Here is a 17,178-nt window from a genome sequence, read left to right on the forward strand (position 1 = left end):
TATGCCAACTGCTCCTCACCCAGCATAGGTGATGTGTCTGGGGCAGGATGGCACGTGCCTGCACTCTGCCAGTTTTCCACTGGCATGTGGTCCCTTGGGAATCATAGCCAGGTTGGTGTAAAGTGAGAGCAGGTCTTTGGCTGCTGTAATTTATGATTTATGCTGGGGCAGCTTGAGAATCAAGGAGCCATAACCAGCTGTTTGACTGCCTTCCCACTCTCCTTTGTCAAGTGGATCTAGCAGAGTAGACAATCAGGACCATTATTTTTGAACTATCAGCATTTTGCTCTTTTATAGACTTCTGTTTTTCTATTTTCTCTTAGTACAAGGTGTTGCAAAAGTCAGTTGTGAGGAGATAGTTGGGTGAATGTTGGCTATCAGCTCAGCAGGAATGACCAGGCCATTAGTGTTCCTGGAAACTGAAGCCAGTGCTGCATTGTGAATTCATCAACTGATGTTGGAAAAGCGCTAAGCCCTCTCCTGGCAGTCTGCTGCGTACTTCTCATGTTTTCCATGAAACGTTGTGGTGATACCCCAAGATTCCTCTTAGAACACACAGAGTAGCCCAAGTATAGAGAGAAGGTTTAAAGTATGTGAAATTTACTTTGATCTCATCCTGCAAGGTACTGAGAGTCTTAAATTGCCACTGAGTTGAAGGATTGCTTCATTATGTCTCCAGTGGCCTTGGTATATGAAAGTTTGCCATTTTTGTCATGTATTGCATTTTCAGAATTGGCTATAATCATCGAATCCTCTAAAACTTGGTTTACATACATGTTTTTTAATGATATTTCAGCACACCAAGAAGACCGGCTCAGTCGGATCTCCCTGTTGGAGAGAGATCAGCTTCCCCATCCCTTAAACAGTCTGCCCAGACCCATGAAAGCACAAGAGAGATGCTGAGCCATGGACACGCCAGCCAACAATCAGATGGACCTAGGAGGATGCTCCAGGTGGACGCCAGAATTCAGAGATCAGGACGATCTCCCTCTGTATCACCAGATCGAGGCAGCACCCCTACCTCACCTTATTCTGTCCCACAAATCGCACCCCTTCCAAGCAGCACTCTCTGTCCGATATGCAAGACAACAGAACTCACTTCCTCTCCTAATCAGCCAAACTTCAACACTTGTACACAGTGTCACAACAAGGTCTGCAACCAGTGTGGATTCAACCCCAACCCCCATCTCACTGAGGTAATTGCTTCATTTATTTCAGTTTTTCAGCCTGAAATTTTTGGCTCTGGAGGTAGCTAGTAAGATGGCTCTAACCCCAGATCACCTTTGGTGTTTTTAGGAATCATGGGAAACAGTCAAGTTGGTGTTCTGAGGAAACATTATGTGCTGCCAAATAGTTCAAATTTCAGGCTGTCTTGCATGCTCTGAGCCTTGAGGTTGCATCCTCATCTTCCAGGTTCATGACAGATTAACATCCTTGTTCTTTAACAGTGACGCTGTTGGCTAATCAGTGGATGGTTGTAGTGATCTGAGGACTGTAGAGAAAGAATGGGAAGCGTTTATAAGGGAAAAGCTTAGACCTTCATGGAGGTACAGTTTCCATCTAGATTCTTCTTCACCACCACCCAGGTCATGGATTTCCTGACTCAGGTTAGTTCCACTTGCATAGATATGTCATAGGTGTGAAGGGCTATACCATATAGGGATCTTCATGAGGTGGTGACCGGTGGCAGAACAAGTATTTGAATGCTGAATATTTCAGATTCTGAGTGATACAGGTGATAGTTTTTGGCTGTGAATGCCTGACAGAATTGGAAGCAGATATTTTCTTCTGACTAGGAGGGAGATAAGTAAGAATAATCATTTGCAAGTTAATGTCTACTTGTAAAGTGTTTCACCAAAGGTGTCTGATGTGGGCTGTGTAAAATTGTAAGCATGAGATTCCTGGGGGCAGATTTGGCAGTGTTTGAAATAGCTGAGTGATGCAATGCTGAGGACATGCTGGTGTGTGGGACTCCTTGAAACACCTGGTCAGTCTTATTTATCTATGACTTTAATTATGGGTACATGTAAATTTGTAGCTGAAAGAACAAGGTAAATGTACTTTTGTAGCTATTCAGGAGATACAGAATTGAGATTATTAGTATCTATAAAATTTTCCCAGGTAATAGAAAATAATAAAATCTTATGATTTAAGGTAAAATGTTCAAAAGTGCTTATGTGAGTTAGGAACCCAAATACCTTTGAAAGCTATGGGGAGTTGGGCTCCTAAGTCACATAAGTAATTTTGAAAATTGTCCCCATAATTTCAGTGATCAGCCAGTGACTCCTGTGGATTCCCACTTCACTAACAGAAATTTCAGTTTCTAAATGTTGTTGCGTCATATAAGGCCTCATTGCTTTCAATATTTCTTCTTTGGAAAAGGAGAGGTTAGGAGGACTACTATCTCTTGCATAGAAAGTTATATGATACTTATGCCAGCTGCATGTTTCTTTATAGTAATTGGTTAGGCTCACAATAGAGGTCTTTCTACAGCATGGGGAAGTAGACAGATACCGGACGCAGTGTTGGTATGTAATACTCTTTTATAAATATAGAGAGAAGGGTAGCATAAAATCCCTCCTTGGCAGCTGTACTGAATCGCCTTACCTGTAAGGGGTTAAGTAGTTCAAATAACCTTGTTGGCACCTGTCAAGTTTCCTTCCCCACTCTGAACTCTAGGGTACAGATGTGGGGACCTGCATGAAAACCTCCTAAGCTTACTTTTACCAGCTTAGGTTAAAACTTCCCCAAGGTACAAACTATTTTACCTTTTGCCCTTGGACATTTATCGCTGCCACCACCAAAAGTCTAACAGGTATATAATTGGGAAAGAGCTCGTTTGGAAATGTCTCTTCCCCCCAAAATACTCCCAAACCTTACACTTCCTTTCCTGGGGAAGGTTTGATAAAAATCCTCACCAATTTGCATAGGTGAACACAGACCCAAACCTTTGGATCTTAAGAACAAAGAAAAAGCAATCAGCTTCTTAAAAGAAGAATTTTAATTAAAGAAAAGATAAAAGAATCACCTCTGTAAAATCAGGATGGTAAATACCTTACAGGGTAGTCAGATTCAAAACATAGAGAATCCCTCTAGGCAAAACCTTAAGTTACAAAAAGACACAAAACCAGGAATCTATATCCCATTCAGTACAGCTTATTTTCTCAGCCATTTAAAGAAATCAGAATCTAATGCATATCTCGCTAGATTACTTACTAAGTTCTAAGACTCCATTCCTGTTCTGTCCCCGGTAAAAGCATCACACAGACAGAGAGAGCCTTTGTTTCTCTCCCCCCCGCCCCCAGCTTTTGAAAGTATCTTGTCTCCTCATTGGTCATTTTGGTCAGGTGCCAGCAAGGTTATCCGAGCTTCTTAACCCTTTACAGGTGAAAGGGTTTTTCCTCTGGCCAGGAGGGATTTTAAAGGTGTTTACCCTTCCCTTTATATTTATGACACGCCTCCCCAAATCACAGATAGGGTGAAACGCTGGCTGTGATTTCTTCCTGGAGCTCTTGGAGAAAACAGAGTTAATAAGACACATGCATCTCTAAATATACTACCAAGTATATAAAGACTAACAATATTTTCCACATCTCAAGGATGATTTTAACCAGTTGATTCCGGGAAGCTTTCACGGGAGAGAGCATCAGCTACTTTGTTAGAAGCTCCTGAGATGTGTTGGATGTCGAAATCAAAATCTTGGAGAGCTAATCTCCACCGAAGAAGTTTTTTGTTATTTCCCGTGGCGGTATGAAGCCACTGTATGCAGCATGGTTGGTTTGCAGGTGGAAACGCCGTCCCCAAACATGTGGGCGTAGCTTTTCCAGAGCATAGACAATGGCGTAACATTCTTTTTCGCTAACTGACCAGTTGCTTTCCCTCTCAGACAGCTTCTTGCTGAGAAACACTACAGGGCGGAATTCTTGATCCGGTCCTTCCTGCATTAAAACTGCTCCCACACCAGCTCGGACGCATCTGTGGTTACTAGGAATGGTTTGTCAAAGTCTGGGGCCCTTAGCACAGGGTCAGACATGAGTGTCGCTTTAAGCTGGTTAAAAGTCTTCTGACACACTTCGGTCCACTGAATGGCATTTGGCTGTTTCTTTTTGGTTAGGTCTGTCAGTGGGGCGGCGATTTGGCTGTATTGCGGTACAAATCACCTGTAATATTCAGCCAAGCCTAAGAAGGATTGGACCTGTTTCTTTGACTTTGGGACAGGCCACTTTTGGATAGCATCCACTTTGGCCTGTAGGGGGTTGATAGTTCCTTGACCCACCTGGTGTCCAAGGTAAATCACTCTGTTTAGGTCTATTTGACACTTTTAAGCCCTAACCGTTAGTCCTGCCTCCCTTATGCGCTCGAAGACTTTTTGTAGATGTTCCAGGTGTTCTGCCCAGGAATCCGAAAATATGGCCACATCCTCAAGATAGGCGACTGCATATTCGACTAATCCCGTTAGGAGACCATCTACAAGTCTTTGGAAGGTGGTGGGTGCATTCCGCAGCCCAAAAGGGAGTACATTAAATTCATAAAGCCCGAGATGGGTGGTGAAGGCTGACCTTTCCTTGGCAGATTCATCCAGCGGTACCTGCCAGTATCCCTTGTTTAAGGCCAAGGTAGAGATGAACTGGGCCTGTCCCAGTTTCTCTAATAGTTCATCTGTGCATGGCATTGGATAGTTGTCTGGGCGAGTTACAGCATTTAGGTTACGGTCGTCCATGCAAAAACGTATTTCCCCATCTGGTTTGGGAACCAGAACCACTGGAGATGCGCATGCACTGCCAGAGGGGCGGATTACACCCATCTGTAGCATATCCTGGATCTCCCGTTCTATAGCAGTTTTAGCTTGAGGAGACACCCGATAAGGTTGGACTTTAATTGGGTGAGCATTACCTGTGTCAGTGGAGTGGTATGTCTGTTCAGTAAGTCCTGGGGTGGCTGAGAACATCAGCACGTAGCTAGGGCACAGCTCCTTGATCTGCTGTTGCTGCATAGGCCCAAGGGTCATGGAGAGGTTCACCTCTTCCACGCCACCAGCACTTTTCCCTTCATAGTAGACACCTTCAGGCCACTCGGCGTCGTCTCCTCCCTGGGCTGTAAACTGACAAACCTTTAATTCTCTGGAATAAAAGGGCTTTACAGAATTAATATGGTACACCTTAGGCTTTCAGTTGGAGGTGGGGAACGCTATGAGATAATTAACAGCTCCCAGGAGCTCTTGGACCGTGACTGGTCCTTCCCATGACTCTTCCATTTTATGGGCCTGGAGTGCCTTCAAGACCATGATCTGGTCCCCTACTTTGAAGGAACGCTCTCTGGCATGTTTATCATATCAGGCTTTTTGCTCTTTCTGAGCATCCTGTACGTTTTCTTTCGCAAGGGCTAGAGAGGTTCAGAGGGTGTTTTGTAGGTTGATTACAAAGTCCAGAATGTTAGCTCCTGGAGAAGGTGTAAATCCCTCCCATTGCTGCTTCACCAACTGTAATGGCCCCTTAAGCTCACGGCCACATACAAGTTCAAATGGTGAAAACCATAAACTGGGATGTGGTACAGCTCTGTAGGCAAAGAGCAACTGCTGCAACACTAGGTCCCAATCATTGGAGTGCTCATTTACGAATTTATGTATCATGGCCCCCAAAGTTCCATTAAACTTCTCCACCAGGCCATTTGTTTGATGGTGATAAGGAGTGGCAACCAAGTGATTTTACTCCATGAGCTTCCCAAAGGCTTACCATAGTTCCTGCCAGGAAATTAGTTCCTGCATCTGTGAGGATGTCGGAGGGCCAACCTACCCTGGCAAAAATGTCTGCTAGTGCCTGGCACACACTTTTAGCCCTGGTGTTGCTCAGAGCTACTGCTTCTGGCCATCAGGTGGCAAAATCCATGAAAGTCAGTATGTACTGCTTTCCTCTGGGTGTCTTTTTCGGAAAAGGACCCAGAATATCCACAGCTACTCACTGAAATGGAACTTCAATGATGGGGAGTGGCTGGAGAGGGCTTTGACCTGGTCTTGGGGTTTTCCCACTCTATGGCATACCTCACAAGACCGGACATAGGTAGAAACATCCTTGCCCATTCTCTCCCAGTGGAATGACCTCCCCAAACGGTCTTTGGTCCTGTTCACCCCAGCATGGCCCCTAGAATGATCGTGGGCTAAGCTCAAGAGCTTGGCCCGATACTTAGTTGGAACTACCAATGGTATCTGAGGATGCCAGTCTTCCTGGTGTCCACCAGAAAGAGTTTCCTTGTATAAAAGTCCTCTTTCTACAACAAATCTGGATTGATTAGAAGAGCTGAGAGGCGGTGGGTTGCTCCGTGCCACCGTCCAAGCTCTCTGGAGGCTTTCATCTGCTTCCTATTCGGTCTGGAACTGTTCCCTTGATGCTGGAGACATTAGTTCGTCATTGGATTGTGGACTTATGCGTGGTCCCTCTGGAAGCGATGTAGGGGATGGGGCTGTTTCTGTTGACTGTGAACCGCTCTTCACTGGTGCACTATGTTGGGGTTCAGGCTCCGGATGAGCTGGTGTAGGGTTATCGGCTGCTGCCGATTCAGGTTTGGTGGGGCCCTCTGGTGTTGGGGTTGCAAGTACTGGGTTCAGTGCTGGCAATGGGTCTGATGCTAGTTGTTCCGCCGGTTCTGGTTCTGGGACTGGTTCTGTCTGGGTCTCTGGGACTGGATCCACTACTGCTGTTGCAGACATTGGCCTCAGGTCCGGGTCCATCACCTCTGACCGGGTCCTGGTAGAAGTTTCTGGAACAGAGCTAGGTGTGATGGCTGGTTTAGCCTGGCTGCGGGTGACCATTCCCACCCTCTTGGCTAGCTTCATACGATTCGCCAAGTCTTCTCCCAACAGCACGGGGATGGGATAATCATCATGGACTGCAAAAGTCCGTGTTCCTAAGCAGCCCTTGTACTGGACAGGCAACTTCGCTATAGGCAAATTGAAAGAGTTGGACTTGAAGGGTTTAATTGTCACTTGGATCTCTGGGTTGATTAAATTGGGGTCCACTAAGGAAGCATGGATAGCCGACACTTGTGCCCCTCCATGCGGTGACCTTGTTCCCGCCCACAGTCACAGTTTCCCTCCGCTCCGAGGGTATCTGGGAGGTATCTGGGCCTGCGGACCTCTGGTGTGATTCCGGTGCAATGAACTGTAATCTGTTGGGGTTCTTGGGGCAGTTGGCCTTTACATGCCCCAGCTCGTTACATTTAAAACATTGTACAGCTGACGGGTCACTGAGGCGAGGTGGGTTGCTGGAGAATGGTGTGGCGGGACGATAAGGTATCTGGAGGGTTCCTTGGAGGGTAGTTGGGGCCTTGGGCTGCACCCAGTAGTAGGGTGTGGTCTGGGGTTGTCCCTTCTGGTATCTGCTTCAACAGCAACCAGTTTTTTTCTTTTCTGCCACCTCCACCCATTTGGCTCCAATCTCCCCCACCTCGATTACAGTTTTGGGCTTCCCATCTAGGATGTATCTTTCTATTTCCTCAGGAACACCCTTTAAGAACTGCTCTATTTGCATTAGGAAGGGCAAATCCTCTGGAGATTTAATGCTTACTCCTGATATCCAGGCATCCCAATGTTTCACAATGTGGTAGGCATGTCGGGTAAATGACACGTCTGGTTTCCACCTTAGGGCTCTGAACCACCGACAGGAATGCTTGGGTGTTAGCCCCATTCTGACTCTCACCTTGGTTTTAAACAGTTCATCCCGGTTCATTTGTTCCTTAGGCATTTCAGCCGCCACCTCAGCTAAGGGTCCACTGAGCTGCGGCCTCATGTATTGGTCTGTACAGATGCTGTACCCAAGGCAGGCTCTTTCAAAGTTTTCTAAGAAGGCCTCAGTATCAGTGCCTGCTTTGTAGGTGGGGAACTTTCTGGGATGGGAAGTGGTACCTGGAGAAGGATTGCTAGGGTTTGTTGGTGTATTCTGTTGAGCCTTTGCCTTCTCCATCTCCAGTGCATGCTTTCTTTCTTTTTCCTTCTCCTCCAGTTCTTTGGCCCTTGCCTCTGTAGCTCTCCTGTGGGCAGCCTTTTGGTTTTTTTCTGCCTCCATAGCTCTCCTGTGGGCAGGCTCTTGGTTTTTTTCTGCCTCTTTCACTGCCTCCAGTCTGGCTAACTCCAATTTGTGTTGTGTCTTGGTTTCTGTCATCTTTGCCTCTCTGTTTTTAACTAACCCGAGAGTTAGAAATAAAACAAACAAAGAAACAAAAAACTTGGCTTGCAAAATTTTGCTGTGCTGTAATATGATACCTATATTCTCTGATAGTGATTGTCAGCCTACAGAAAAATCCTAAAAAAACCCCCAAAAAACAAAACAAAACAAAAAAAACCCTAACACCTTTGTCTCCAGGCAAATGGGCAGAAAACCCCTCTAGTTGCTCTTCGGTAAAAAGCAACTTCAGGTCTGTGAAGACTTGTGAATTTCCCTGCAGGAGATTAACTACGCTGCCTTTAGGTAGAGAAAACTCCAGTTCACAAAAGACAATTCCCTTTTGTCTCTGCTCTGGCACCCAAGCAGAGAAAAAAAACCCTCTAACTGCTTTCAGCTTAAAACCTGCTTTCACTGCATATCCCCTGTGAACGCCAGTTTCCCCATTTCTCCTCGGCTTAATCTCCTGCACTATAGCCTGAGCTCTAGTAACTATAGCAACTCTCAAAGGCTCCTTTGCCGCTGTCTTGTCCAAGGCATCAGCCTTATCATTCCAAAATTTCTTGCTCTCCTCTCGCTTTTGATGGCCTCTTCTAACACATCATATCTTTGGTTTCCCTATATTCCTTTTTAACCAATAATAAATTTTGCTTCCAGTCCTCCTTTTGGACTAGACTTTTTCCTTTAGCTGTTTCCCAATTATTTCTTTTCCAAGTCCTAATCCAATACAACAACCCTTGTACTGTAAAATCTGAATCCATATACACGTTCAAGTCAATCCACTGTCCAATTCTTCTGTTCTAACAAATCACTAAGGGCCAGGGTGGATTTGATTTAAATCAAATTGATTTAAATCACTAGTCAGGAAGACTTGATTTAATCATGGATTTCTACATAAAAGTGCATTCTTGTTGGTTGTTATAACCTTTATGCATATTCTTCACAACTCAGAGATAGATGTAGGTTTCATTTTTAGAAGGTACACACTATACATTTTTAAAGTGATTTATTTTGAAAACTTTCCAGATTATTTGTACAGCTATATCAGAAAACAAATGATTTTTCGTAATTTCATTTACCAAAGGCAATTGAAGCAGATAGTTCACCTCCCAGTGATTTCATAAATATCTCCAATTCAACAGATTCATCATTAATATTTGGAAAATTTTCTTGCCATGTTGTTTTAGGAGGAGAACATCAAGAGACAAACATTTAAATTGTTTTATTTAACGAAAACGACGTTATGTATTCTGGATTTTTTTCTTCAACAGCAAACTTGTAATATTTTAACAAAGTATATGAATTTTTTATTTTAGTTGAACATTCTAGTTTTTTAAAATCAAGTTTTGTTTTTGTTAAAAATTGTTTAAAATAGTTAGTTGATTTTTTTTAAATATTTCATTTATTTCAGCCAGGTCAACATGAGAAACATAAAATATTGGCTTCTGCAGCTAACTCAGTCATCTTCACCTTCATTGTCCTGTTTGTTCATAATCTGGAAAAGAAAAACAAGCTTTCCTGCTTTTTCAGGTCCCAAATGATTTCTCAATTTGGAATGAATTAGTCCAAAGGAAGTATTCTTTCTACTACGGCAGAAGAAGCTACTGCTGTTAAAAGTGAGAGCATCACTTCAGTAGTCTCTGAACCCAAGTGCTTAACTGACATCCACCAGTTCGCTGGTGTGACTTTCTATAAATCATCATCAGCAAACATATTTCTTAAATGGTTCACCTTTAGCTGTGAAGTTTATTATTGTTGGCATTATGGAGGGATGATTGCTGGATGTCCATGTCATAGCCAACTCCTCTTCTTCAGCAGTTGAAGTTTGACCCTGGTACTGCGTATTGAGAATATTTGCAAGAAAATGAGCTGAAGAGAGTGCTTATCCCATTTGTTTTGGGGGTTTTTTTTTTGGTTTTTTTTTTGTAGTGCTTGTAATTTAACTGTTGTTGCATATTTCTCTTTAAGATCTTACTCACTTCCTTCCAAATTTCAACAGTGTCAGCAATAAAACAGCTATTTCCCTGCATTTTGTTCAAGGCTATAGAAATAGGCTTCAGGGTACTCAGATTGTGTTCAACATTTCTCTTAAGCCCAATGTTGAGAACTTTGGCTGTGAGCGGGTGGAGCAGGTCCTCAAGGAATCCATTTTGAAGCACTTGGAGGAGAGGAAGGTGATTAGGAACAGTCAACGTGGATTCACCAAGGGAAAGTCATGCCTGACCAACCTGATTGCCTTCTATGATGAGATAACTGGCTCTGTGGATATGGGGAAAGTGGTGTGTCATAAATATAAAGCCAAGGATAACAACCTTTATGTATGCAGTAACATAAAATCACTCCTGGTCAGAGGTACAGAATCACTTTACCTGTAAGGGGTTAAGAAGCTCAAATTACCTGGTAGGCACCTGACCAAAAGGACCAATAAGGAAAGAACATACTTTCAAATCTGGGGGGGAGGTTTTGTTTCTTTTCTCTTTGTTTGTTCCCTTTCTGGATAGAGAGAGAGAGATGAAGCAGGTAAGGCATCTTCTGAAAACATACCTGAAATGATAGTTAAATTGCAGAAATTGTAAGTAAAGGCAATGAAATGCATTAGATTATCTTTTGTTTTAGCTTGTGAATTTTCCCTGTGCTAAGAGGGAGTTTTATTCCTGATTTTTGTAACTTTGAAACTGAGCCTAGAGGAGAATCCTCTGTGTTTCAGATCTTTTTATTACCCTGTAAAGTTACCTTCCATCCTGATTTTTGCAGGTGTGATTCTTTTACTTTTTTTTCTTTTTTTGGGGAGTGGGGGGGTAATAAAATTCTTCTTTTAAGAACCTGATTGATTTTTAGTGTCCTAAAACCCAAGGGGTTTGGACTGTGCTCACATTGTACCAATTGGTTAGTATATTATTCTCAAGCCTCCCCAGGAAAGGGGGTGAAGGGACTTGGGGGAGTATTTTGGGGAAATAGGGACTCCAAGTGGCCCTTTTCCTGAATTCGGGTCTAAATCCGGTGGTGGCAGCAATACCGTTCAAGGACAAGGAAAAGATTTGTGCCTTGAGGAAGTTTTAACCTAAGCTGGTAGAAATAAGCTTAGGGGGTCTTTCATGCTGATCCTCACATCTGTACCCCAGAGTTCAGAGTGGGGAGGAAACCCTGACACGTTGGATTTGATATATCTTCACTTTAGCAAAGCTTGTGATATGGTCTTCCACAGTATTCTTGCCAGCAAATTAAAAAAGTATGGATTCGATGAATGGACTATAAGGTGGATAGAAAGCTGGCTAGATTGTCGGGCTCAACGGGTAGTGATTAACAGCTCCATGTCTAGTTGGCAGCCAGTATTAAGTGGAGTGCCCCAGGGGTCGGTCCTGGGGCTGGTTTTTTTCAACATCTTTATCCATGATCTGGATTATGTGATTAATTGCACCCTCAGCAGATTCGCAGATGACACTAAACTGGGGGGAGAGGTAGAGATGCTGGAGGGTAGGGATAGGGTCCAAAGTGACCTAGACAAATTGGAGGTTTGGGCCAAAAGAAATCTGATGAGGTTCAACAAGGACAAGTGCAGAGTCCTGCACATGTACTGCTGGGGGCCGACTGGCTAAGCAAGCAGTTCTGCAGAAAAGGACCTGAGGATTACAGTGGACGAGAAGCTGGGTATGAGTCAGCAGTGTGCCCTCGTTGCCAAGAAGGTCAATGGCATATTGGGCTGTATTAGTAGGAGCATTGCCAGCAGATCGAGGGAAGTGGTTATTCCCCTCTTTTCAGCACACCTGGAGTATTGTGTCCAGATTTGGTCCACCCACTCTCTCTTTTTACAGACCCAGTTTGGGAATATTTTAATGAAGTTCCTTTTTACTGCCATTATGGGTTTCCCCTTCTAGCAAGAGAATGGTATGGTAGATCTCAAATCAATGAAGGCTACACTCAGAAAGACCTCAAGACTTCTTTCAGAGTAGTAGCCGTGTTAGTCTGTAACCGCCAAAAAGAACAGGAGTACTTGTGGCACCTTAGTCTCTAACAAATTTATTAGAGCATAAGGTGTCATGGGCTACAGCCCATTTCATCGGATACATAGAATGGAACATATAGTAAGAGGATATATATACACAGCCAGAGAAGGTAGAAGTTGCCATACAAACTGTGAGAGGCTAATTAGTTAAAATGAGCTATTATCAGCAGGAGAAAAAAACTTTTGTAGTGATAATCAAGATGGCCCATTTAGACAGTTGACAAGAAGGTGTGAGGATACTTAACTTAGGGACATAGATTCCATATGTGTAATAACCCAGCCACTCCTGTCTCTATTCAAACCCAAGTTAATGGTGTCTAGTTTGCATATTAATTAAAGCTCAGCAGTTCCTCGTTGGAGTCTGTTTTTGAAGCTTTTCTGTTGCAAAATTGCCATCCTTAAATCTTTTACTGAGTGGCCAGAGAGGTTGAAGTGTTCTCCTACTGGTTTTTGAATGTTATGATTCCTGATGTCAGATTTGTGTCCATTTATTCCTTTGCGTAGAGACTGTCTGGTTTGGCCAAAGTACATGGCAGAGGGGCATTGCTGGCACATGATGGCATATATCACATTGGTAGATGTGCAGGTGAACGAGCCCCTGATGGCGTGGCTAATGTGATTAGGTCCTATGATGGTGTCACTTGAATAAAACTTCTCCAGCGCATCATCAAAGATTTTACAACCTATCCTGAAAAATGATCCCTCACTCACAGATCTTGGGAGACAGACCAGTCCTCGCTTACAGACAGCCCCCCAACCCGAAACAAATACCCTCCAGCAACCACACCACACAACAAAAACACTAACCCAGGAACCTATCCTTGCAACAAAGCCCGATGCCAACTCTGTCTATTACAGAGAACCATTTAAGGATCCCTTTTATCCTTGCCATCACGTGACGCAAATCTGCTACTATTGGTGCCATAAGAAGAGGATTACTAGTGGCACCTTAGAGACTAACCAATTTATTTGAGCATAAGCTTTCGTGAGCTACAGCTCACTTCATCGAATGCAAGCTGTAGCTCACGAAAGCTTATGCTCAAATAAATTGGTTAGTCTCTAAGGTGCCACTAGTACTCCTTTTCTTTTTGCGAATACAGACTAACACGGCTGCTACTCTGAAACCTATTGGTGCCATAGGGGAAGTGGCTTTGTTAATTTGTCTAAAATCCACAGTCAATCAATTTGGTATAGGGTCCCCCTCCAGTCTCCTGAGGCCTTTAATATGGGCCAAACTGGGCTGTTGTATTCCAGATTTCCCTTTTCAATTACTCCCTGTTGTTCTAATGATTCAATTATCTTTCCAGTACCTGCCTCCTGTATGTGGGTATTTACACTGTTTCTGTGGTGGTACTTTATCACCCAGAATTTTAACACATGCCTCAATTCCACCACATTCTGGTTTATTTTTAAGCCATACATCAGGGAACTCTTTTACTCACATATCCTGCTGATCTAGATTAATTTCCTCTACTGCTTTTGCAGTGCACATTCTCTGAATGTGTCCCGCTGTCAGAGCACCCTCCATCCAGCTGGACATATGCCATAAGATTCCATTGGTTAAGTCCAAAACCAGCCAATTCTCCTTTAGAAAAGGAGTCTCTAGAATTACTGGATTGGCCATTTGATCTATCTGCAGCATTTGTTCTCTACAAAAAAAATCCCCAGCCCCCATTCTGGGTATAGTTATTTTCACTGAATAATACATTTTCCCCATCACTCCTTCCCCAGTAAAGGACACTGCTGCAATGATCTCAGATACATACTGAGTCAAGTCACAATTTCTATTTACAGTATTTACACCAGCCCCACTATCCAGTAGAACATCTTTGGGTCCATTATCTCCCACAATGACAGTCGTCCTAGGTCTCCTATTTGAGTCCCACCTTAATCTGATCATCATCTCCCACTCCTGGGGACCAATTTCCAGTGGGAGCAACCTGTCACCGGGGCCTCCCTACGGAGCAAGTTTCTTAAAGCCTTCAGTTTGCACGGCTGCAGTTCCTCTCTGCTCTTTAAAAACTTGCTCTTCTCTCATTTGCATTTCTTTGATAAATTCATCAGTGGGTTTCCCATCCCATTTGTCCATATCTACTCCCCTCAACTTTAAATACTTCCAAGCAATGTTTCACATAACATCACCTCCCTTTTGAGGCTCACTCCGACCATGTCACCCTCTACCTCCCTGGAGTGGGGCAGACTGTCCTCTGCCACAGCCTCCTGATCTATACGTGCTTTCATTTGAATAAGTCACTGCCTCAACAAATGGCACTCTGGATTTTGTGCCATCTACCTGGCTTCCCCCTTTCATCATCCATTGGCATACTATCCAATGATCCAACACATCCAAAATGGTCAATCCCTCCATTTGGGCCTGGTGCTCCAAACTAGTAGACATTGCTAATAAATTCATGTCCAACCCTTCAAACACATTGATCCAAAATTCCCTTTGATTCAAATCTACTGCCATCAAAGAATTGGGTTTAATATGATTTTTGGCCTCTGCCTCAGTGTTAGTTATTGGTAATATTTCCCCTACCAATAACCCCAATGCAGTCCTCCTCAAGAAGTAATGTCTGGGTGAATCTTCTGGCTTCACACAGTTTGCGCTGGATAACACCTTCATAGGTCTCTGGCCTATCTCTTTTCCTAACACGATAAACTGCGGCACCTCTTGGTAAGCTGTTGGTTCTTTTGCTCGATCTACCGCTTGCCTGGTCTTTCCAATAGTGGCTGCCATAATCAGCCTAAAAGACTCACTCATATTTAAGTTCTTTGTTCCTGCCAACTCTGCCCAGTGTACTAACCATGTGTCTAGATTCTTCGTATTTACTGGGCGCAATGACTTTGCCATAGAATCATAGAATATCAGGGTTGGAAGGGACCTCAGGAGGTCATCTAGTCCAACCCCCTGCTCAAAGCAGGACCAATCCGTAATTTTTGCCCCATATCCCTAAATGGCCCCCTCAAGGATTGAACTCACAACCCTGGGTTTAGCAGGCCAATGCTCAAACCACTGAGCTATCCCTCCCCCCCATTTGCTTGTGAACTGTGAGGGCTGCTCTCATCTTGGTATTCGTGCGCTTCAGGGCAGGGGAAAGCAAGTGACAAAGTTCCATGAAAGTGCACTTACGCATGCGAAAGTTTCGCAGTCACTGGGAATCGTTCCAGACGTGCAACACTATGCAGTCCCACCAGTCTGTGCTTGTTTCCCGGGCCCAGGATCGGTGTTGCATGGCATGAACCTGCCCCATTACCACCACAATGTCCAAATTGCCGGGGCCCATACTTTGAGAGAAGTCTGTGTGCGTGTCCTCATCACTCTAGTCACCGCGCTGCCATTGCCTCCTCACCTGCTTTTGCGTATACTGCATGATAATGTGCGTGGTGTTTACAACACTCATAACTGCCGTGGTGATCTGAGCGGGCTCCATGCTTGCTGTGGTATGGCATCTGCAGGAGAGCAGAGCGGCAATGGACGCGGCGGGTGGATGAAGCTGTTGACATCAATATGGCGCCTGCACAGAAAAAGGCATGAAACTATTGTCAGCCATTGCTTTCACGGAGGGAGGTAGTGGGGAGCAAGGGGTAGGCTGGCAGCAGTCGGTTCAGTATGACTGCTAGCCATAGTCATCTCCTGGGTGCTCACAAGCAGACGGTGCAGAACGACTGTGGCCGTCATCGTTTCTAGGCAGACTGAATCTCCATGAGATGAAACTTAAGAAGAGAATGACCTGGAGTCACTCCCATGTCTGCCCAGGCGCCCCTGACCGACCTCCCTGAGGTCAGCCAAGAGCACACAGGAGATGACGATGATGATGACAACGACTGCTACCTGTCGTACTGCAACATCTGCTGCCACAAGGCAATGAGCTGCTGCTGTGTGGCAATGCAGTACCGCGTCTGCCAGCACCTGGGACACGTACGGTGAGCTGAGTGGGCTCCATGCTTGCTGTGGTATGGAATCTGCTCAGGTAACCCAGGAAAAAAGGCACGAAACGATTGTCTGCCATTGCTTTTACGGGGGGGGGGCGGTGACAACATGTACCCAGAGCCACCCGCGACAATGTTTTTGCCCCATCAGGCATTGGGATCTCAACCCAGAATTCCAATGGGCGGCGGGAACTGTGGGATAGTTACCCACAGTGCAACGCTCCGGAAGTAGACGCTAGTCTCGGTACTGTGGACACACTCCGCCGACTTAATGGTCTTAAGTGGGGACACACACAATCGACTCTTTGGGTGTCTGGGTGAGGAGGCTATGGAACTTGGGGAGGAGGGTGGTTGATTACAAAGGGGCTGCAGTGGCGGTCTGTGCCTTTCCTGCACTTCACCCATAGGCCGGAGCATATCAGTTTGAGTGAGGGAGGTAACCTAGTGACAGAGGATGTGGAAAAAGCTAATGTACTCAATGCTTTTTTTGCCTCTGTCTTCAAGAACAAGGTCAGCTCCCAGACTACTGCACTGGGCAGCACAGCATGGGGAGGAGGTGACCAGCCCTCTGTGGAGAAAGTGGTTCGGGACTATTTAGAAAAGCTGGACAAGCACGAGTCCATGGGGCCAGATACGCTGCATCCGAGAGTGCTAAAGGAGTTGGCGGATGTGATTGCAGAGCCATTGGCCATTATCTTTGAAAACTCATGGCAATTGGGGGAGGCCCTGGACGACTGGAAAAAGGCTAATGTAGAGCCCATCTTTAAAAAAGGGAAGAAGGAGGATCCTGGGAACTACAGGCCAGTCAGCCTTACCTCAGTCCCTGGAAAAATCATGGAGCAGGTCCTCAAGGAATCAGTTCTGAAGCACTTAGAGGAGAGGGAAGTGATCAGGAACAGTCAGCATGGATTCACGAAGGGCATTGCTAATAAGCAATGGTCACATAAACACCACCCTATACCAGAAACCTACTGACCGCTATGCCTACCTACATGCCTCCAGCTTTCATCCAAACCACACCACACGATCCATTGTCTACAGCCAAGCTCTATGATACAGCCGCATTTGCTCCAACCCGTCAGACAGAGA

At 44.8% G+C, this 17,178-nt stretch overlaps 1 protein-coding gene across 1 annotated transcript in view; it reads left to right on the plus strand.

Annotated features, from left to right (window-relative positions):
- Positions 1–17,178, plus strand: part of BSN (bassoon presynaptic cytomatrix protein) — a 414,235-nt gene that overhangs the window by 13,760 nt on the left and 383,297 nt on the right. Inside the window, exon 2 of the mRNA XM_077821635.1 lies at positions 797–1,196. Within this exon, the coding sequence (XP_077677761.1) occupies positions 797–1,196 (400 nt within the window). The remainder of the gene's footprint in view (positions 1–796; positions 1,197–17,178) is intronic.

This window comes from Eretmochelys imbricata, chromosome 7 (assembly GCF_965152235.1).
Source record: "Eretmochelys imbricata isolate rEreImb1 chromosome 7, rEreImb1.hap1, whole genome shotgun sequence".
In the NCBI taxonomy this organism is placed as follows: Eukaryota; Metazoa; Chordata; order Testudines; family Cheloniidae; genus Eretmochelys; species Eretmochelys imbricata.